Source organism: Nymphaea colorata, chromosome 13 (genome assembly GCF_008831285.2).
Source record: "Nymphaea colorata isolate Beijing-Zhang1983 chromosome 13, ASM883128v2, whole genome shotgun sequence".
NCBI lineage: Eukaryota > Viridiplantae > Streptophyta > Magnoliopsida > Nymphaeales > Nymphaeaceae > Nymphaea > Nymphaea colorata.
Genome location: NC_045150.1, coordinates 4,305,300 through 4,329,788, shown reverse-complemented (window position 1 = coordinate 4,329,788; position 24,489 = coordinate 4,305,300). Strand labels below are relative to the sequence as shown.

General features: G+C 37.1%; 1 protein-coding gene across 1 annotated transcript; it reads right to left on the bottom strand.

Moving 5' to 3' along the window:
* Positions 1-13,109: 13,109 nt before the first annotated feature.
* Positions 13,110-21,272, bottom strand: LOC116266756 (aspartate--tRNA ligase 2, cytoplasmic). The gene is made up of 10 exons (XM_031648082.2): positions 20,546-21,272; positions 20,161-20,271; positions 16,450-16,563; positions 15,732-16,022; positions 15,524-15,634; positions 15,312-15,365; positions 14,689-14,768; positions 14,473-14,588; positions 13,562-13,676; positions 13,110-13,468 (listed from the first exon to the last, which is right to left on the bottom strand). The coding sequence occupies exons 1-10, from the start codon at positions 21,053-21,055 to the stop codon at positions 13,342-13,344; spliced, it is 1,629 nt and encodes a 542-aa protein (XP_031503942.1). The 5' UTR covers positions 21,056-21,272; the 3' UTR covers positions 13,110-13,341.
* Positions 21,273-24,489: the final 3,217 nt, after the last annotated feature.

The window sequence follows — 24,489 nt, the reverse complement described above, 5'->3', positions numbered from 1 at the left end:
GGGAGGTTAATATATTTGAGCATTACTTGACTAGACATACAATATGATGTGCATGTGTTAAGCCGGTTCATGCAACAACCACGACTACCACATTTACAAGTAACATTTCGTGTCATTCGCTACCTCAAAAAACATCCTGGTGAAGACATTATTATGAGCAAAGAGAATAATATACAATTAAGTGCTTTTTGTGATTCAGATGGGGCTGTGTGTCAACAAACACAACGTTCTGTCACCAGTTATTGCATTTTTTTTTTATCGGTGCCTATATCTTGGAAGACAAAGAAACATAACACGGTATCCCAATCATCCAAACATGCATAATATAGATCCACGGCAAACATAGCATGTGAGATAACATGGGTAAGATATCTATTACATGACTTAGGTTTTAGTCAAATATCACCAGTAACGTATACTGTGACAACCAAACTGCATTACACATTGCTGCGAATCCAGTGTTTCATAAACAGACAAAACACATCGAACTTGACTGTCATGTTGTACGAGAGAAATTGCTTCAAGGGATAATACGAACATACTATATTCGAAGCAAAGATCAAATAGCCAATTTATTTACTAAGGCACTTGAAAAAGAAAGTTTTAATCATCTATTATGCAAACTGGGTGTCACAAATCTTCACACACCAATTTGAGGGGTTGTATTAAAATTAGCTGTCATTCTTAAATGTTGTACCAGAGGTCGCATACTTCAAACGACTAATTCTTGCAACGTTCAAATTCGAGCGATACTCCTCCTTCCTAGTTTAGCATTCTCTCCTTAAGAAAGCTTTATTAGAAAAAAGGAATTTTTTTTTGTACCGTTGTAATGAGACGTTATGTTGGCTCTTTGTATATATATCACATCGTGTAATGAAAGAAACAAGTTTTTGACTCGTCATTTCTGATTAGGCTCTCTTTGCTTTTATGCATTTTTCATGAAGAAGAAATTCCACAGATAAAGATCAAGGACTTGATTGACCGATAATTCAATGACTTGGTTTGATACTCTTGCAGGAGATATGTCTTCTCAAATGCAACAATCAAGGTAAGTTCTTAATAATATTTGCTTCAATTTCCGTAGGTATATTTTCCTCAAATCTCTAGTTGCTTCCATTTTCTTGACTTGTCTAAGTACTTCTATTGATTTTCCCATTTATTTGCTCTTGCAGCAAAACTCTAATTGGAATGGTCGTTTCTTCTTATTTTTTCATCCATTGTTTAAGAACAATTCTGATTCACTTATCCATTTGCATCTACACGATTTCCAATAGCTGCATGTTGGGGTGAGAAAAAATTTATTCAATACCTTCCAATTGAAAATCAGAGACGGAGAAATAGCCTAGCTGGTTTAGAGCATTGTGGAAGTGAGCATGTTTCTAGATCTAGATTCATATCATCAATCAACAATTAGGATAGGTTGGTGTTTCTCTTTGATCAATAGTTCAATATGCACAAGTAATCAATGCATGTAGAATTAATTTCCAATGCAAAAGTAACTATTAGTTTTCATTGAAATTTTAAATGAGTGTTAGCTACGGTAGATCATTTAAGACTAACCAGTGACCTTTTTTATTGATCTTGAATTCTAGACTTGCATGGTTCATCATCTCGTCCAGATATTTTTGAAATTTGACATGAAGCTAGTGAATAATCCAGTAACACATTGAGAGTTTTTCGAAACTGTTGTTTGGTAGCAATGTGAAAACGACAAAAAATAATGAATGACATAGTTGACGATTGCAAGTTGAATTGGAGTGAGATAGAACTTCTAACCTATACGTTTGCAAGCCAAGCACTTTAACTGTGAACCTTGATTTATGATCAACTTAAGTTAAATACTTTCAATATGACATAGGATATAATGTGTGTGTGCGCTTAAGAAAGCACACAATCATGAAAAAATGCATAAGTTGGTTTCATCTTTCTACTTAATTTGGGCAGCTGTATTCAACAAGAAAACCTAGATTCCGGATTTGTGTGCCTCACTTACATTCGTAGACCTAGATTACAGATTTTTGTGCCTCACTTACATTCGTAGGCACACTTAGCCAAGTGTAGTCCACAAGGATGCAAGGAGCAGTGGAGTCTCCATCCAAACCTGGATGGAGAATATATATATATATATATATATATATATATATATATATATATATATATATATATATATATTCTCCATCCAGGTTTGGATGGAGACTCCAGCTTTTCACAGTATACCACCCTATGTAATGGGTCAGGCTGTGTGTTTAATCATGGTCGTTGAAAAACACAGCCCAACACACACACACATATGTCTGTGTGTGTGTGTGTGTGTGTGTGTGTGTGTGTGTGTGACCAAAGCTAGACCTCTTATATATATATAGATATATATATATATATATATATATATATATATATATATATATATATATAGATATATGGACCAAAGCTAGACCTCTTAAAATTGATTATCAATATACTTTGCTGCAATCTAACCTTATAGCTACAATCTTAAAAGCAATTTCACAAAACACATATATTGAGTTAATGAATTTTCAGTTCAAGCATGGCTTTTTAGTCATCAAAATTAGCATCTCTTATAACATCTCAAGGTTTTTTACAAAAACAACTTCAGTTGCAGCATGCATTACGCTAAACTAGCTATTCATACGCTGATAAACGTATAAGCATGTTTGTATTTTGTGTAAATTATTTTTTAAAGAAAAATTTTAGTGGTGAACTTTTTGTCCGTGAGCTAAATATGCCGGGGTATACCCGTCGGTAAGTGCCCTGGGACAACAATGCTGCAGTTGTAAGAGATATCGTAATAGTTTTTTGGGTATGAAATTTACCTATTTTATTACCTTAATCAGTTTGGAATTCACATCCTCCAAAGTTGTCTCGCATTGTATCGGTTCATGAAAATGGAATACAGGAGCTAAGTTCTGGCGCTAGAATCTGATAGTTGCAAAAAATATCTGAAATAGTTTGACCTGCAAAAAGATACTCAGAATAAACCTTAGGCGTGATAGGTTCACATCTTACCAAACAAATTAACCACTAACTTCTATATGATTTCACTGAGGAGGTGTTTGATAGCCGGATCTTAAGCCCTACCTCGGGCTTGTCCAGAGATCCAAGGTTCTATCAAACAACCAAAATGAGATCTGTGGATTTCAAATCCACGAAATTAAATGTCATAAATACAATTGCATCGGCTAAAAATATCTTAGAAAAGTTTGTTGGAGCTGAAATTCTTTACACTAAGAACTGTTAATTGCCTCACAACAAATCTGAAAAGTTTGCAAGCTAATTTAAATGGATACTCAAACCTGTCTAACGCCCTAATGTTTTGTTAAGTAAAACCAGCCAAGCACTGTGATTTTTATTTTCAAATCAATTTGAAATGATTAACTTAATTTTAAATTTTAAAAATTGAATAATAAGGAGATACAGGGAAACGGGATGATTGAATGAAAAAACGATATCCGGCACTGATATCGCTATTTGCAGCACCGAGACAATTAATCCGCCGGGATTTTTTACCGGCCCCATTCTGGATGCTTGGCAAGTTGGTAATTTCTGATTGAAAGAAGGGGATTTTGCATGTTGGGTGCATGGGGTGGGGCACCAAATGACGAAATCCAAAATGTGGCGGTGTACAGTTGGGAAGGGACGCCGATGGCAAAATGCCGAATTTGTCCATGGAACCCGTGGGTCCCCCTGCAACGGGCGAATACACGCCGGGTTAGGGTTCACTCCCAAGCCTCGTAGATTATTCATTCATTAAAATATATAGGTTGTCCTCAAGAGGTCGTTTCATTAGGGTTGGATTAGCTGGAACGCATGAAAAATAATTCTTGAGAAACAAAGTAACGGTGTTTCTTCTGTTTTTTCCTTACCATGTTTGATATGATAAGGGATAAGAATCTCACCATTGATGTTATGTCTAAATGGGGTGCAGCATAGTTGATGAGACTGGTGAAATAATCAAGAGTCAGTTAGAGTTTGAAGTTTGATTTCTATAAGCACTATTCTTTCATATTGCAAATGATAGGTGTACCGGTCTTAGTTGACGGGTGTCCCACTGGTTTCTACCCATCAAAATCCAATTGAAAGCGAAAGGTTTAGGCCTCTTTGAGATAACCCTCCTTCCACTCGTCAAAATAGGATGTGATGTACACTCACGATAACATAGTATTTCATGAATTTGTCTAGTATAAAGGCTTATAATAGTTTCAAATTATGTTTTGAGCTTGTAGTATTTCTTTATTTTGGTGATGCACACAAAAAGGAATGTGCTAAGAGCATGGGAGGATTATTTTTGTTTCATTGCCAAGAACTAGCTGAAACCCCTATTTCTCTTTGCCTATAGGTTCCTGGGTTGTTTTGTTGCCTAAACAGGGTGCACACTGTGTGTCAAATAGTATATCTTTTCAACCCCATCAGCATGGAGACCAAGATGCTCACAGGAATCAAACTGACAACATGGGGCTATGCTCCTCCTTTTAAACTTAGTTGGAAAAAACCAACCTAAAACGGCTAATTCGGGTGCGACTCAATCCGAGGGACCTACCTCCGCTGGTTTACATGTGAGCATAGGGTCCACCGAACGGCATGGTCATTGACCTCATTTGATCGTGGAACAGTATGCACCAGATAGATCTCCAAAAGAGAAAAGATGAATACTTGTCCCTGTATGGCATATCCATACATTACCAAATGTTGGTAGGTTAGGCCCCAACAGAGCAAAGGAAGGCCCAGTGTGAGTTACTGATGCGCAGTGTGTTGATATCAGCATCCAAGCTGAATCCGCATCAAACTGGAGGATTCCTCCAAGAATATTATTAATCAATCACCAAAAATCTACGCACAGAAAAGAGAAGCAAAAACCAATTGTTGTTACCCTGAGGGGTGGTAGTGTACTGGGAGCAAGGTAGTCCACCTTTTCTAAAAACTCGTGTTTGAATTTTGGAGGGGTCACTGTCATGTCATATTTCAATCTGCTTTACTTCTAAAGGTCTCCAAGCATGTTCTGTGAACTCAAGGGGGCAGGCATAAGGGGGCAGTGGCCTCTCTTAGGGGCGATCGATTGAACCACTCACCCTTAATGAATAATTAAAAAAAAAAAACAATTTTTGGACCACTAAATACAAAGGGGAACACCACGTTAAAAATCACAGCAAAGGCAACAATAACAAGACCTACCTATTTCTTCACTTCCATAAACATACTCTCCAGCACCTCATGGCCCAACCTCGCTTGAAGCTGTAGTTGTACCAACGTTTAGCCAGCATCCAAGCTGAATCGTTTTGCAAAATGATCAGAGATTAAGCATGCACTGAAGTTTCTTCCTTTTCCTTTTAAATAAATAAATTTGAAATTAAAAGATAAATAATTAATCTTATTTTTGTTGAGAAAAAGCGCCAAATTCAGGCTGTTTTCATAGATTCATGTCACTGTTTTGGCTCACACTTAGCCACGAATACATACAACTTATGTTGGTGGTATGCGAGAAGTGAAGCTATCTCCCTTCCTACCGCATCCAAGGTTTAGAGGTGCTTTAAGACCTGGATGGTTATATTATATACCCTTCAACTCGAGTGTCATGTATGCTACCAGTTGAAGTTCAGACGAATATTACCATGAGAATCAAACTAAAGATGTGTCATCTGTATGACCCTTAAACTGACCAACTATGCTACATCCCTTGAAGCTAGTAAATAACATTATTTTGATGGAGATGAAGTTATTCTAAAATTGAGATAAAATCCACTGGTGTGGGAAGTTTTGTTATTATTTGGATTCACAATTAGATGGGGTTAATTTGATGGAAAAAGCAAACAATATCTCATATGAGTCCAAAACGCAAAAGTGGGATGCATTAGCTTGGATCACATGATGGATGAGATCATGAGAGGAGGTGGGTCCATGGTACTTGAACCCACCTAACCCTTGTCCCCATATAATGGGGTTGTGTCAGGTCAGGTCGGTATAGAGTAGAGTGGAGTGGCATCCCGATGGGGTTCAACAAGTCTGCTTCATACAGGCCACAGGCCATTTTCAAGTTCTCTCTCTCTAGCTAGCCTAATGGGGTTTCAACAAGTGACCATTTTAAAGTTCGCTCTCTCTCATGGGGGGGGGGGGGTTCATGAAGTCTGCTTTGTACATACCTTTCTCAACTATCTCCCTCTCTCCCCTCTCTCTCTCTCTCTCTCTCTCTCTCTCTATATATATATATATATATATATATATATATATATATATATATATATATATATATATATATATATATCGATTTTTCTTCTCCTAAGCCCTACCCTGTTGGGGTTCAAGAAGTTTGCTTCATAGAGATCATTTACAAGTTGCACACACACACACACACGCACACACACACACATCATGTACAGCTGTTGCCCACTAAGGACGGTTGCAAATTAATTTTATTCATATATCTAAATTAATAGAATATACATGAATGTGTTTTTTACCAGTGCTCCTCGAGAATTAGGTACATGTTTCAAGCACTAGTAAATTGACATTAGGTCTAATCTTCTCAAATTACTAAAAGTTCAGGCATATAATTTTCCTTTTCAAAAGGAAAATGAATACTTCGTACCACTAATTATGCTTAACCTTTTCATTAACTATGAAAAAAATGGTTTGTTTATCCAAAAATATGTGTATAAAATCCTGATTTTGAATGGAAAGAAAATGTTGTGTTTACATTGGGGTATATGGATCTGGATATGGCTTTGAGGTGACCTGAGCCACCACCTCTTACACCAGAAAGTACACATAATGAAATAGTGTATTTTGACAAGTGGGAGCGTTCTAACCGACTAAGTTTGTTGCTTTTGCAATCAAGGGTCGCTAAGGACATACGTGGTGCTATCCCACCTTGTAGATCGGTGAGAGAGTTCTTGGATGCAGTTGAGGCTCAGTTTGTCAGTTCTCATAAAGCCAGAGCTAGTACCCTAATGTCAAAGTTAATATCTATGAAATATCAAGGAGGGGGTAACATTCGCCAGCATATGTTAGAAATGAGGAACATTGCTTCTCAATTGAATGACATGAAGTTGACCATTTCTGAATCATTCTTGGTATTCTTTACTTTGACCTCTTTACCAGTTGAATATACTCCTTTTAAGATCAGTTACAACACACATAATACTGAATGACATTCAATGAATTGATGTCTAAATGTGTTGAAGAGGAGGAAAGAATGAAAGGTGAGAAGTTGCAAAGTGCACATATGGTTTCTCACTCTAGGGCTGGTCAAATTGGCATAAAGAAAAGTGTAATGAAAAGGAGTGCCAAGAAGAAGTCATCAAGTCAACCTGCTTCTCAAACTGCGCAGACTAACTTAGCTCCTATAAAGTGTTTCTATTGCAAGAAAAATGGGCATAAGAAGTCAGACTGCATCAAGTATAAAAATTGGTCAGAGAAGAAAGGTAACATGTCATTTGTTTCACTTGAAAGTAATATGTTACATGTTCCTATTAATAGCTGGTGGATTGACTCTGGTGCTATTGTGCATAAATTGGCAATAAGCGTAGTACCATAAAAGATGATTCATATATGCTATGACACCGCCGTTTGGGTCATATCTCTGAAAAGAGAATAAGAAGACTCATAAATGAAGGGATCTTACGATCTCTTGATTTTACAGATAACATATGTGTAGATTGCATAAAGGCAAAACCAACTAACATATATAAAGAAGGTGTCGAGCGATGTACTGAAAGATTAGGAATTGTTCACATAGATGTTTGTGGACCTTTCCCTCCTTGTTACACAGGCGAAAAGTATTTTGTCACCTTTATAGATGACTATTTTCGGTATTTGTATCTCTACTTAATCTTTGAAAAATTCGATGTGTGTCAAGTTTTCAAAGAATATAAGAAAGAAGTAGAGAAACAAACCGGTGAGGTTATCAAGATAGTCAGATCAGATAGAGGTGGTTAATATTATGGTAGGTTTACTGAGATGGGACAAAGGGAGGGACCATTAGCACGATTTCTAAAGGAAGAAGGCATTGTGCCTCAATACACCATGTCAGGCAGTGCCTACCAAAATGGTGTGGCTGAAAGGAGAAATCGTACACTTAAAGAAATGGTTCGAGCTATGTTAAATTACTCTACTTTTCCTCTAACCTTGTGGGGTGAAGCTCTCAGAACAGCAGTGCATATCCAAAATAGGGTTCCTACTAAAGCTGTTCCTACAACTCCTTACGAGTTATGGATAGGTAGGAAACCTTCTCTTTCTTATATGCACATATGGGATGTCCTGCTGAAGCTAAATTGTATAACCCCTACATAAAAGCCTTTGATCCTAGAACAACCAGTGGTTTCTTTATTGGTTATCCAGAAAGATCGAAAGGCTATAAGTTTTATTGTCCATCTCATACACCACATATTGTGGAAACAGATAAGGCTAAGTTCCTGGAAGATGGCTCATTTGGGTTAGATGCATTACAAAACCTCACTTTTGAGGAAATACATGATACTGAAAGTAGACCTGATAAAGAAAATATAAATGTGTATGATTATATTGTCTCTCATGATGACATGAATGCAAATCATACAGGTAATGCATCAGATCCAAATGAATTAAACATAAATCATACTGATGAACACGAACAGGATGTAGACATACAAATTGAAAATGATCAATTACCTGTTCGTAGATCTGAAAGAGCCAGGAGATCTGCCATATCATCAGACTATGTGGTATACTTACAAGAGCCTAGTAATTTCATAGATGTTGATGATGATCCTTTCACATTCAATGAAGCCGTTGGAAGCAAACAATACAGGTTCTGGATTAATGCCATGAAAGAATAGCTTGACTCTATAGCTAAAAACCAGACATTGAGTCTTGTATCGTTGCCTAAAGAAGTAAAACTCGTAGGGTGTAAATGAGTCTATAAGACCAAGAGGGACTCTAAAGGCAATATAGAGAGATACAAAGCAAGATTAGTTGTTAAAGGATTTACACAAATGGAGGGCATTGACTATAATGAGACAGATTCACCCGTCTCTACTAAAGAGTCAATGAGGATTGTCCTTGCACTTGTAGCTCATTTTGACTTAAAGCTACATCAGATGGATGTGAAAACGGCTTTCTTGAATGGTGATTTGGATGAAGAGGTATATATGGATCAACCTCAAGGGTTTTCTGAGAGTGGTAAAGATCATTTGGTATGCAAACTTAATAAAGCGATTTATGGACTTAAACAGACCTCACGTCAATGGTACATTAAGTTTTCCGAAGTCATTACGACTTTTGGGTTTACAGAAAACATCATTGATCGATGTGTGTATCTTAAGACATGTGGAAGTAAGTTCATAATTTTGACTTTATATGTGGATGACATTTTGCTTGCTTCAAATGATCTTTAATTGCTAACAGAAACCAAACATTTGCTCGCATCTCATTTTGAAATGAAGGACATGGGTGAGGCTTCATTTGTTCTCGGCATTGAGATTCGTCGAGACAGATCTAAATGTGTTTTAAGTCTCTCCCAATCAGCATACATCAATAAAGTTCTTAAGAGATATGGGATGGAAAATTGTTCTCCTATTTCGGCACTCATAGCTAAAAGGGATAAATTGAGTCTAAATGATTGTCCAAAGGACGAATTTGAAAATGCACAAATGATCAACACTCCATATGCATCAGCGGTTGGCAGCTTGCAGTATGCGTAGATTTGCACTAGGCCTGACATTTCCTTTGCTGTTGGGATGCTTGGTAGATTTCAATCTAATCCAGGCATTGCACATTGGAAGGCCGTAAAGAGAGTCATGTGATACTTGCAAAGGACAAAAGATTACATGTTGACATATCGCAAGGTGGACCATTTAGAAGTGATTGGCTATTCTGATGCCGATCTTGGAGGATGTACCGATAGTAGAAAGTCTATTACTGGTTTTGTTTTCCTTCTATCAGGAGGTGCCATCTCATGGGGGAGCAAAAAGCAGACTGTGACTGCTGCTCACACCATGGAAGCAGAATTCATTGCATTATATGAGACTACATCACAGACAATTTGGATAAAGAATTTCATTTCACAGCTCAAGATAGTGGAATCTATTGAGAGACCACTTAAGGTTCACTGTGATAATGAAGCTGTAGTGTCATTTTCCAACAACAACAAAAGTGACAGAGTATCAACTAGTGTGTATTCAACGCATTGGAACTACAGATATGGTTGCAGATCCTCTTACTAAAGCGCTAGCATCTGGTATGTTCTTTGAACATGTTAAGAGGATGAGTTTGTGTAGTTCAATGTAAACACACTATTATGCAAACATTTTTGAATGTGATCACATACAGTTTGTTGATTCTCATTAAGTTTGTTGTCTATTTATTTTGTATTCTCATTTGTTTGTTGAGAAGTTTTGTAAGACAACAAGGTGGGACCTTGGAATGGATTTTAAGGCTAATCCATTCATTTTGTTTATCCTTGATATCGACTTGGACTAGTGGGAGATTGTTGGGATTTCCCCATCTGGATAGTCCTGCGTCGATACGAGTCCATATCCGTTTCGGACCCTAAGTATAAATACTCGTGTCTTGTGATGGTGTGAGACACATCAAGTTTTACTGTCTGGGTAATCGGTCCCCTTAACCATACGTGAATTGCCTGTCTCCATCACTGGGCTGCTATGGCTGAGGAAAGAAACTCATTGCCGCCGCCGCCAATGCCGCTGGGGAACGACTCTATGGGGACTGTAGCTGTTCTTCCCACAGCCACCGACATTCAGTCGGCGGTCGCCTCTACAGGTTCTTCTTCCGCCCTATATGAAACACATGAATCGTGAATGTCTCTTTTGATTTCTGCATATTCGTTTGTGCGCTATCTAGATTCATCGCAAAGTTCCAACAGCTCTGACTTTTGCTTCAAACTGAATGCAAGTTTCCCACTAGAAGAAAATAGAATATATAGGTTGTTTACTCTCATTTGCTTTGTTCTCAAATGGTCTCTTACTGGCAGCACCACCAATCTTCGTAGCCGATGATTTTTGTATTATCTTCAACAGCCTCTTTCTCCCGCTTCTGTTGCTGAAGTTGTTTGAACTTTGTCATGAATGAGCCATCATTGACGAAAGGGCTGCATCTATTTGTTTGTCCATCAATGTGCGGATGTAGACTGCTTAAATGTCCACTGTAGTAAAGCATAAAATTATGGTCACATCTCGGGTAGGCCAAACAACTTTGGCTACCACCAACACAAGCACTAACCAAAAGAGGATGTAAACGAATCTACTAAAAAGTCTTTAAGACTTATCATGATAACATGCAACTATGATTTATGATCCTTAAGAGAAAAAGAAATGCAAGGACAAACATACTGGAAAACTAATGGAGTACTAGGACTATTATGGCTCAATAATGTGCATAAATTGTGCTGAAAACACATCCTGTTAACCAAGTCATAGATACAAATCATACCTTACAATGGATGCCTTGAAGTCCGATAAACCCACTTAAGATTCCACTCATTTCCTTAAGAGTGACATGGACCAATCTAGGAGCCCTTCAAATTGTGCAACTGGCCACATGAACCAATTTAACGTACTTAATAAACCAAGGTATTGAAGCAGGACTCAACCAACGGAAAGAACAAAAAGTTAAACGCATATAAACAATCCCTAGCCAACAGCTTACAATAGACTCTCTCTCTCTCTATAAGAAATTGAATTGAGCAGTTAAGAGTCACTAGACACTTAACCGTATGAACAATGATGCACATTCATGTTAAATCAAGCAAAGATCAGAAATTTGAGAAACCCAAATGGTTCATTGATCTGTTGGCTGCTCTAGAAAAACTTGTTATCAACTGTTCACAAGGTAGAAGCCATTTTCAGCACATTACAATAAATGGGACATGCAATATGGGCATATACAATTAAAATGGCGAAGACTGATAGAAATTACGTGACTAGGAGATTGATGCAAGATATGAAAAGGATCAGTGTCAAGGATGTACAATAGTTGAGTTGCCTATGTCAAGGGTTTTATATAATTTCAAGAATGATTTTATCTTTACTTTACGCAATCGCTGGTGAAAGCTCTTAGCTCAGCCACTTTTGTATACTCATAGAGTTAATGAAATATAATTTTTTAATTCAATGCAGCATTGGATTAAGGAAATAAATCATAAACACATGCAAGCACCTAGTGAGGTCCAATGTTCGGTTGATGGTTTTTCTTTTCCTTGTATTTGAAGGCAATAACTTCGTGATTCAACCTCTACATAGCATGGAGAAAACTTTGTCCGGCAAAGTATAAAAAAAGACCGATGAATTTGTATCGAAGATAATGCAGAGTCTCAGTGCTTTACATTCTCCTCCACTATAGCATGAACAGCAGCATTTGCCAATAACTGGTTTACTAATGTAAGTGCTGGACTTTTTTTGCTTATTAAGTTTGTTAGAGGATTAACAGGCAATTGGTTCATAAAGCAAATGTCGGATGATACTTTCTAGAACTTGATTTGCAGAGATGTTCCTGCTCCTGTTTGCTGGAAAGGAGGGATAACAGGCTATTGCCATGTCCTTGAGAGGAATGGTTTACTTGGTCGCCGAGTGTAATATTGGTTGACATGTTCAAGTGCGAACCTTAAAAAATCATGAATGTTACTGTAAACTGGCTCACAATATTGGAGACTCCCCTTGCCCCCTCCCCAACACAAGTACACGTCATCTTCATTATTGATTCCGAGTTCTTCACTGTTAGGAGCATCCACGGCTGCAATAACAGAGAAAGGTATTCTGTCATCCTTCTGATTTCCGCTTCCACACAAAAGGCAAAGATTTCAAAGGCCTAGATGTGCACCTGCTCTTCAACTTTGGAGGATTGCAGTGAAAAACAGCCTACATTTGGTAGCAATATCGGTTCTCATCTGCCGATCGACGATTATGAAGTGCCATGTGTTTTATTATTTTAAAACCAGTTTAATGTTTTATATTTTTATTCTACAAAAAGATCTTACAGTTTTTTTTTGGGGGGGGGGGGGGGGGCTGACCGCTCAGCCGAATCACCGAATCAGCAGCCTCCTTAGGTGCACGGAACTTTTTCTTGGTTTGGGAGTCGAAATTTTACAACATCATCGAGCATGCAAATAGAAGCAAAATCGATTGCAGTGAACTTGGTTTGGGAGTCAAAATTTTACATCATCATCGAGCATGCAAACAGAACCAAAATGAATTGCAGCAAAAAGAAGATAACTTAACGGCAAAACTTCTACAAAAGTTAAACACCCATCTAGAGCCGAACGAGGAATAAAAAGTATTTGTCCTCTTACAATGTCTAAATTTCCAACTATAAAAAATATGTTAAGGATTATTGGAATGATCAAGGGGTAAGCCTCTGTGGATCACGTGGGAAAAGAGATGTTTTGCGAATGTTGTTCAAGCCACAAAACAGCATGACAACCCTTTCCAAGCCCACACCAAATCCTCCATGAGGAGGTGCTCCATACCTGCAACGACAGCCAACAGTAAAAATATTATAACGTAAGTTTCCGTTTACTCGGCAACACATTTTTCTCAGAAATTTCACCGATGGCCCTTACCGGAAGGCATCAACATATGTTGATATAGTCTTCACATCAATACCACAAGCTTCCGCACGAGTGATTAAAAACTCAGGTACATGTATACGCTGAGCTCCTGAGATGATCTCCTCACCTTCAAGGAATAGCAATTTGGTGGAGATGAGTCACTCCATGAGAAACCAATACGTTTTGACAGCAGAACCATGTATGAAACATTTCCAGATGAAAGAGGAAAACGGACTCAACAAAAATGCAACACAAACAAGCAGAAATCAGATGTTAAAGCAAGCTTTGCAATAAGGATCACAAATGATTATCTGGATTTTACATGTAGAGAGTTTTAATACATACACCTTAGAGACCGTTTGGCTATGAGAACAGAAATAAACTGTTTTATGAATTTGCCACAAAAAATTGGAGTAACATAGTGTTTCAGTAACAAACTGTTAAGCAAAACTCCAAACAAAGCGTTTTGACATCCCGACTGACGGATCTGACCTTCATTTCAACACACGCCCACCTTCATTGGTCCCATAATTGTTGCCACATGCCCCCTTAGTTATAAAGATCAGAAAAACTCAAAACCAAGGACCGGTTAGAACTAGTCTGTTTGTCTGTCCAAATCAACTGACTAAAATAAAATTAGTGAGGCGTATTGACCTAAAATATATACTGGCTTAAAGTTTCACAAAACCATATAACTCCATACAAAAAACATATTGATACAGAAAATTTTCAAAAACTTGAGTATATATATATATTAGACAAATAAAAAACAGTCATTTATATTCATAAAAAATATATTACTGAAAAATATACACAAAACATACAAAAAATTACTAAAAATACCAAAAAAAATACAAATTTAATGCAGCCATGTCCCGGTCTGCACCCATGTATCTTAGGTCGGAAGTGTTGGAAGTGCTTACCCCGAATGAACACATCAAATGAATTGCTGTAGTTTGGGTCGCCATAACAAGGCATGGTATAGAATGGTCTGACTGCCAAAGGATATCGATGAAGTATATAGAAGTCGGTGTCATACCTAATTCACAAAGACATCAAACCAGCTAAGGAGATCACAGTCCAAAACAGACTAGAACTGCTCAAAAAAACGAAATAGAAAAGGAAGAAAGACTGCCTACTTTTCTCGCACAAGCTGACCCAATTTCCTTTCTGTCTCCGTACTTAGATCACCAAGAGGGTCCACTTCAACACCAGCATCCTATCCATAACAACAATGTGCACAGTTCAATGAAGCTGTTTCAAGCTAACTATATGTTCAAAACTTCAAATTAAACAGACTTATGATCAATCTACTGTTAAATAAAATAATGGGGAAAAGAATTATGGTATACGCAAGCACTCTAATTTGACAACTAGCAGATGGAAGTCAGTCGTTGAGAATAGCATGTAAAGTCAACCACCACCGCAACGAGTTCATGGAAATGACTATTTAACAAAACTGGACACAGACCAGTGACAAAAGCTTATGGAATCATGAATTTTTCTCAGTTTTCTATGATATATGCCAATGCTTATTCTTTAACCTGCTACCATCTCTTGCTTCGTATAATGGACACCTAATACTGTGTGTGCAAGTAATTTCATGCTCCATACTGAAGCAGCATCCACAGAACACCGATGGCAAACGGCAACAACTTGGCAACAGAATAAAGTGATATAATCCAACATAACTGAAACAACGCGGAGTAACAACACGGACAACACCAGATTAAGAAACAGATTCAAGCTTATTGTCATGTACCTTGAGCATTTGGACCCCTTCTTGAAAAGTAAGTGTCAAAGTTTTTCGCAGGTACTGTGACAGCCACACCAACAACCAGTATCAGAATCACAGAGTATAGGTCATTATTAAACAGATTATCTACAAGTGTTTAACTAAGACAGAACATAAACGAAGCCAAACAAGTGTTAGCAAATCATATTTAAAATTTCAAATCAGACTAAAGCAGTCACCTTAAGAGGCTCAAATGGATACTGAGCCCTCACAGCATCAAGCTCTTTCTTGCAAGTCTCATTCAATCCATCAAAAATGGACACAAATACTCGGTCTACAATGTCCATCACCTGCACTTGGAAAAAAGGGCACAAGTTTCACTGGTTTGAAATGGCAGCAGCAACCAACAATTACGATATTTAACAATCAAAAGAATAAAACTTGTACCTCAAAGTAATGTTCCTTGATTTCCATCTCCACATCAAGGCCAGTAAACTCACATAAATGTCTATGCGTAAAAGAATCTTCTGCTCTGAAAACAGGCCCAACCTCAAAAACACGTCCAAAATTGCCACAAATTGCCATCTGCTTGTGCAGCTGCGGTGACTGTGCTAAGCAAGCTGGTTGCCCTTTGTATTCCAATTTGAACACAGCTGACCCACCCTCACTTGCACCAGCTATCAACTTTGGAGTATGAATTCCAACAAATCCTTCAGACAACAAGAATAGCCTAAACAACTGCAAGTGTGAGAAATAAATTGTTAGGACTTAGGAATGACTACAACCATCTAGAAAAAAAAAAGGAAACAAACAAAACAAAACAAAAAGATGATAGAAGTTGTCCTGTTGGCCATGCAAATTGCAAAAGCATCACATGTATATATGATATAATCATATCACGGATAAAAATGTTAACCGTTGAGTGGATTATGGCCACATCAAAAAGCTCAACCCTAATTAGATTGGAAAGAACTTATAACCTGAACAACGCATTGTCATGGCAAAAAAACTAAAAAGATAAAATAATGAATTCAAACTTTATCTATGTTTTTATTTTAATTCAAATACAACAAAATTTAGACACCAAAATAAGTGAATTCCAGCAAAATGTAAGTATCAATTCCAAACCGCAAAAGCACCAGAAAGTCAAACTAAAAGAACATACATTTTCGACTTGACATTGAATACGGAAAATCCCTTGATTAGCTGGAGTGCGCATGTCCAGGACTCTATAATTCAGCCGTGTGTCTTGTCCAACACGAACAAGCTGGTCACCTTTCTGCATATCACCATAAGCAGAAACAAATCCGTTTAAGGAAAAAGAAAGGAGAAAAGATAACATGAGAAGACACAAAGAAAATAAAAAACACAGAACTGAAGCAATGGAAATATTATACAAGAAAAGATAATAAATAAATAGAGTTGTCAACCAACTAAAGACAAGCTTTAGATAAATCAAAAGGAAAAGAAAAACCTAAGACCTAAAATAAAAATTAACCATGCCATTCTTCCTGTTTTTTGTGCCGATAAGCATCCCAACATAAAGGACATACCTTTTCCAGTCAATTTTTAGAAAATTCAGAATGCTCCTCGCTATCCATGAGAATTCAAATCAAAGGAGTACCAAGGAAACATTTTTATTGTTTTATAAATGATTAACAAAAATGTACACCAAAAGTAATACTCCCTTCACAAAAAAAAAATAATTAAAAATATATTTCAGCTTTTTCTTGGAGTAGAAATGGCATCATTCCAGGTGTTCACCTGGGGTGGAGGCAAGTGTGGTCTGCGTGGGGCGTATGCCCCATGGAGCCCTTGGTTTTAATGATCAAATCTGGGTAAATTTGGGTCTAATTATATAGATCAGCCCACGAGACCCGGGTTACTGCCCTACGGCCAATTGAAAGTTTGTTACCTATATATTTAGCGTCCCATAGAAAAAAAATTTTAGCTCTGTCTCTGGTGTTCACAGGCATCATCGTTTTCCTAAATTGTTATTGAATGATTAAGGCTGAAAAAAGTCAGCCACTTTGCCATCTTTGTTTCTGGATGTACAAGAAAGAGCTGAAAAGTTATCAAGAGAAATGAGAGAAACTATCACCTTCCTCTAAGTTATAGGAAAAAGGCAGCACAAACACAGCACGCATATAAATAGGGGAATTAGATTCTAACAACTACAGTTTGGGACAACCATCTCACTCCTCATAAATGCTTTCTGTTGGAGAATTTTATGAGAAAAGAGATACAACTTGTTTGAGTTATCTCATAGTTGGTTTGGATCTAATTTATACATACATAGTTACATACACACATTATATATATATATATATATATATATATATATATATATATATATATATATATATATATATATATATATATATATATATCGTTAGATTTCAGATCCCCTATTCTCCCTACAATCCACCAATCACAAGGCAGGAAAGATGGTTGTGGAGAGAATAAAAAAGAGGGAGGGGAGAGAAAAAGTAGGTGAGAGATTGACAAAAGAAAAAGGTGGGGTGAGAAAGTATCTCAATCAAGACTAGTTGAACCCATTATACATTATTATATACACACGTACAAAGATAACACAGAACAAAACAACATAGACTACACACACACACACAGACATATATATATTATATATATATATTGCATACATATGTACATGCATACATACGTTGTGTGGCTTTGGACAGGGTCCAGACACAGCTCTAAGCATATTGTGTGTGGTCGATGACTCGATGCACCTGAGGCTGTGTCCGTCCAGTTTTGGACTTAGAGTTGCCTTCCTAGAGTCTTCCAAACACCCTCATCCTTGAAGCACAATCACTGGCGATGGTTCTCTGGTGAGAGATTTCCAGTAAAGCTTCTCCGGCCATCACAGCACTCCAGCAAGGTATGTGAGTTTTCAGTGTCCATTTTGGTTTTTTCTCCTTTTCTCTCACGTCTCCTTTTTCTTCCTCTCTTTATTATGTGTGCGTGTCTAGATAATAAAATGTATCTTCATAATATTTAAATCAACTTAGTTGCTTTTTGTAATTTATAAATTATTATCAGTCATGAATGCACTTGTCCATTTTTTGCTTGTGTAGAATCTTAATGAATATAATTTCTTGTGACGTCAAAGCTATCATTCTCAGGTTTTTAATGGTGAGGTTTTTCTCAAGCAGTTTTTGCAAAGTTGTTTCTCTCGAAAAGAATTTCGGGAAAATCTTGGCAAATCTTTGAAGAGTGAAAATAAATGAGAAACTAATAAGAAGACATTAAAGAAAACTAGATAAAATGATAAAAATAATGTCTTAATGATGATAAAAATGAATAATAAATAATTTAATTAAAGTTTAAAGGTGAATATATGATGTCACTAACCTTAAAAAGGCGGGAAAACGGGAAAAAGACAGCAAAAAAATGCAATAGAAAACACAATAAATACTTTTTTCATGTTTTTTCTAGAAGATGGTTCTTTTTCGGGAATTTTTCATTTGGCATTTTTCTTGCTAACATAGAGATACTTGTGGCTACAATATAATATATATATAGACACACACACACACACATGGTCGTGTCCCTGCACCCACAATTTTTGCAATTTCTTTGCACTTGTGTCATACAAAGAAAAAAGCATGTAATGACACCTGAACTACACAATAAATACTTTTTTCATGTTTTTTCTAGAAGATGGTTCTTTTTCGGGAATTTTTCATTTGGCATTTTTCTTGCTAACATAGAGATACTTGTGGCTACAATATAATATATATATACACACACACACACACACATGGTCGTGTCCCTGCACCCACAATTTTTGAACTCGTGCCCATAAATATACATACATATATTAGCTGGCCCAAGCGAGATATACATGTATGTGTCTATAACATAATCAGTTAACTGCTCGTGATTCATGAACCATGGCCAACCAGTTGGCAGGTCAACAACAAAGAATGCCAGCATGAAAATGTTTAATTTAAGTATTTTATTTTTTCAACGGAATCAATTATAAGATCATATCTAAAAGTTCATACAAAGAAAAAAGCATGTAATGACACCACAAATGTAAATGTGTTTGGATTTTTCTAGCACATACACATCTTTCTCCCCAACACCCATCCACCCCCACCCCCCCACCACCACCAAACTTCTCCCTCGTCCTTCTCTCCTCAGGGTACGTTTAATGGTGGAGACTGACTGTCCATCTCGTCCAACAACCACAGTTCACCAAAAGATTCTTTTCTGGTACAGATTTCGCTTTTTGGGTTGCACCCTTGCGTGTAACAGAAACAAGGGAGAGGTGTCATCATGAGATGGAGCATAGCTGCATAGCGTGACACTTTTCGCCACTTTTCAAAGAAATCCTACTATATATATGTACGAGCAATACAAAGCAAATAATTCACGAAACATATGGAAAAGCGAAGATACATTTATGAGCTTCAGAATATAATAGGCAAAGTTCTTCAAGCTGCTGGCAAGCTCATCTCATGGAGGTGGTACTTAATACCTTCAACCAACGTCTTTCTTTAATATAAGCAAAAATGTTTAGTTTTGTTTCTTCTGGCTAGTGCATTATAAAGGTTCTAATTGTTACCAACGTGATACCGTGCAAATTTCATCGTGTTGTGTACTAGTCCCATTAAGAACAGGACAGGAACAGAAACAGTGAGCTTCAATTCAAATATTTTGGTAAGAGAAGCCATTCTCCTTTTTCATTATGATCTCCACATAAACACGTGAGCTCTTTTTCTGTGCAAAAGTTGTGGTATTCTTCTAATACCTGAAAATCCTAAATCACTAACTATTCCTTTAAGGCCGTTCCATTTGTTTGGTCGTTTTCGTGCCAGAAACATTAAAAGAAATGCCACAAAATCACCTTCTCGGCCTGTTCAATTTCAACTTCGCTCCGAGCAGCATCCTCAATATTGATAGGTAAATTTGGCACAGCTTTGTTCACACAATAAACTTTTCTCACTTGAATTTCCACCTGAAAATGCAAAGCAACGTTAAGAATTTTAACAATACAACATTACTTTCCTCTTCCAAAGAACATGCGCCTGCTAGAACTTTGAGTTCCTCAGAAGTCTCACATAGCCTGATGTGACCACGCGCACTGTTAAAGCTTCACCGGTAATTTCAGTCTTATTGTCCATATGGACAACTAAAAGGACATGATTCTCTTAAAAAAGATTGCTTAAAACACCAATTTCGACATGCAAGCTAGTCGAAGCAACCAGTAAAGTCAAGGACAAGATTCATACCTGCTGCGACGCCCCCTTGATTGCCATTCCCGGCACCGAGATAACGCCAAATATATCAACAAAAGATTCCCGACTTAGTCCACTAACGAATCTCACCATCTGCCTGCTGACCTCCCCAGGCTTCACCGTAAGAACGCATTGTACCGTAAACCCCATCTCCCTCAGCACCACGAAAGCCATATTTTTGCTCACGGCACGTATAATCTGCGCTTGCCCTCGGATCCACACCTCCGAGCCCCCCATTTCCACGGTCAATGACCCAATCTTCGTCCATTTCCGGCCGGTAATCGCCTTCGATTGAAGTTCCTCCAGCGGCACGTCGCCGTAGTTGTCGGCAAGGGGGTCCGCCTCGTCTGCGGCGGCAGCAGCAGCAGACGCCGCCGCCGCAGCATCCTGCTGGCGCTTGAGCTTCTCGGCCTTAGCAGCCTCCTTCTTGGCGGCCTTCTTACTTAGGGCTTTGTCTTCCGCGAGGGAAGCATTTGCGAGGCCTTCTTGGATTTCAGATTCCATTTCTAGGAGCCTCACAGAGACGCTCAAAACCCCAGGGCAGATTCCAAAAGGGAGAAGAGAGACGGCTTCAACCCTAAACACAGCTGCACGGATCCGGCAATAAAGCCTAAAACTCCGGCGGGAAATGATCGGAAGGAACGCAGACTGCTTCGCGCCTTCTTTGTTTTGGAGGATTGCACGCCGTCAAGAGATTTACGCAGTCCCGGCCTAAACATAGCCGCCAGGACGAGGCCTACGCGCTAATTTAAAATGGATCCGGATCCTAGACCCGACGCTCTCGTTCTTTTGGGGTTTTTATTTTCCCTCTTTTCACTCCTTTTAATCATATTCAAAATTCACCCCTAACACTGGCCTATTGACATATTAATACCTGCCTTGTCGATAACAAAAAGTACGTCTTCGTTTTCTTTCTTATTTTGCATTAACATTTGAATTTAAGTTCATTTAAAACCGACATAAATTCATTTTGTTCATTTCATGAATATGGTATTCTGCTATGCATAATCAGACGACTAAAAATGATGAGTATATATTAAAAATGCAACTTTCAGTCATATATTTCCATCCTATAAAACAAAGATGAATTTGCAAATTACTTGTGATTTTTTTTTTTCTTTCGATTCATATATAAGTCGGTGATCATGACATCATGTATTTGGATCGACTAAATATTAACGTGAGGTTTATGTGGTGTAGGTTTGACTCGGCAATTGGTAAATTTTTGCTTCGTAGGACTTGCAGAAGCAATAAAATATTTTCGTTGAAAATTGTTATGCAAGTCCAAATGATGCACTATTTCCCAAAAGAATAAATAAAAAATGCATTTCATTTCATCAATTTTTTTATGAAGAAAACAATATATTGCAAAGTTTGGCCGATTTGCTAAACGTTTTAATTCGTTTTTTTGTGTTACTAGACGTACTTAGGAAAGTGAGTTTATATCATTTGAAGGACACTTAATGTCATTCTATTAAATTTTTGTTTGTGGATATTTACATGTCATTTTATTGGTGTTTTTTTTTTCATGTCTATCTATCCTACTTAAATGAGTAGAAGAATATTTGGCACTACCACTCAATCAAGAAAAAGCTAAAACTTTCATTTTTCTTCTTATTTCCTAAGGTATCACGTCTGTCTTTTATGCATCGAAGTCATGTTTTCATTATACTTCAACTTGCATATATTGGTACGTACAAATAGTTGATGTTTCAAAATTTTAAGACAATATTGACTGTCAACCCACCCTCACCATCCTGAGTATTCATTCTTATGTCGCTTCATATAATCAAAAAGTATCGTGGTTAACAAATTTAACTTAAGTCAAAAAGTATCGTGGTTAACAAATTTAACTTAAGTCAAAAAGTATCGTGGTTAACAAATTTAACTTAAGGACAATAAAATGATTAAGAGATGAACTTGTGGTAGCAATACGGCAAGGAGAAAATTAGTGGAAAAAGTTTTCTCGGCCAAGGGACGAAATGGTTGACTGTTTGTAATTTCGAACACCAAAAGAAGCGTTTCTTTGAAAAAGGAATAAATATGTAATACATTTTAGATATTAAGCTTCTCTTTTAGTCGCATCATTGCTTTCTTTCTCGATAGAGAAGTTCACAGGTAAACGGGGTGAAAGTAAAAAGATACCAGAAAAGAAGTGCCCACTAAACCTTGGTCTAAATCAGTGAGCTGCCAACCAAACCAAACCGGTGTTGTGTAGGTTTTTGTTTCGCACTTCTCCGCACATAATCTGTCTCAAGAATGATGGATGAAATCCTGTCCTGACCCGGAAAGGAACATCCAAGCTCTCGTATTTCTTGGTTACTAAAGTGAAAAGGAGGGTGTTGGATACTCGCGGAACAATTGACCATTCGGGTCGACAAGATTTTCTTTATTTATACAACAGTGTTTTTTTTGTTAATATTTTTAAATAAGTTTTGATTAAAGCCAGGAAGTTCTGTCTCCACCACACTTAAAGAAATTTACTTCCATCATTAAAAAGGAAAACACTTGCACTGTCATTGTTGCCCTTAAAAGAAAAACAAGAAAAAAGTTAAACCGGTTGTTTTTTGTGTGTTATGTCTATTATATTCATGCTTAAAGCTCTTTTTTTTCCTTTAGCTCTGCTGCCTTGGTTTTTTTTTTTTTCCTTAGTTGGGCTCTTCTCTATGGCCATGCTCCTCCATTTTTTGCGCTTGCTAACATTTTTCCCTTTTAAAGATGTCAACAGATCGGATTCAAATCAAATATATTGTAATCGTATTGGTTGTTTTGGATATTCACATATTTGGATTCAAATACGGATGAAGAAATGACATATCTGAGTTCGAACCAATTTGACCGATTTTGAAAATGTGAAAGCATTGGATAAAGGATATTTATTTAAAACTAAATTTGATCTGAGTCTAATAAGATTTATATATATCTGAATCCAAATCCAATCGGATATCATTTCTCAAATCCTAATATACACTGATTTTTTATTTGATATTAAATTTGTTTTCCATATCCGATTCTTTTTTTGAACGGTTCAGTCAGCTGTGAGATCTAAATCAGACATATTGACATTCTACTTCCCTCTAATTTGCATAGTGATTTACTTTGTTCGTTTTAGGGCACACTGGTTTCAAAGGGGCAGTTTCCTACCTGTGGGTCTTGATATCTGAACTAAAAGTGGATGGTTGACAAGGGAATATGCGACCAACATGTTTTGAATTGACTCAAGGATGAGAATGAATTACAAACGTTTTAATGAGGACCTTACTGCTACTACAATTATAAAGTTCAGTGTGCATCAACGGCTATTTGCTCTATTTGTTGACATCAACCATCACTCTCAATTGTCTTTTTGGTGATGAGTTCTTATATGACAAAACAAGTAGAACATATTAGTGGTTATTATTACATGTTTAGAGATGCAATAAATGAAAAAGAGCCAAAAAATAGTATTTATGAATATCGTGCAATTGCAGTTGCATCAGTTATGTCTCATCAAATGAATGACATCAATACATTTATAGCATGTCTTTCAAAATACAACAAAGAAAATGGGTGCCCAAATTCAAACAAAGAATGGGGTTCAAGGGTTTGTTTTAATGCATGGTAGGTGTAAAGGTTGTTAGAGTTTTTAGTTGCAAGGAAAGGAATGATTGTTATGTATAACCTTTTGAGGATAACACATGACTACAACGATTATTTAAAGACAAAGAGAAATGGTCATAGGGAGCATAATATTTTTATACAATTATAATTAGTACACTAAAACATGAGAGTATGCTGACACATTAAATTTGTGCTTGACAATTTTTCATTATCCAAGCATTATGAGTTATTTGTAAAAAGTTTAAGAAATAATGAGTTATAAGATGACTCAAAAGGGTTTAATAGACAACTTACAACTATTATCATGAAAATGCTGATGTGAACCTTAAATGTACATA

Excerpts from the sequence above, each read along its gene's own strand:
- LOC116266756 (XM_031648082.2), bottom strand. The coding sequence starts at position 21,055 with ATGGAATCTGAAATCCAAGAAGGCCTCGCAAATGCTTCCCTCGCGGAA. Across the intron at positions 15,635-15,731 it reads TCAAGGAACATTACTTTGAG|GTGATGGACATTGTAGACCG; the intron begins GTACAAGTTTTA and ends TTCCAAGTGCAG. Across the intron at positions 15,366-15,523 it reads ATCCATTTGAGCCTCTTAAG|TACCTGCGAAAAACTTTGAC; the intron begins GTGACTGCTTTA and ends TGGCTGTCACAG.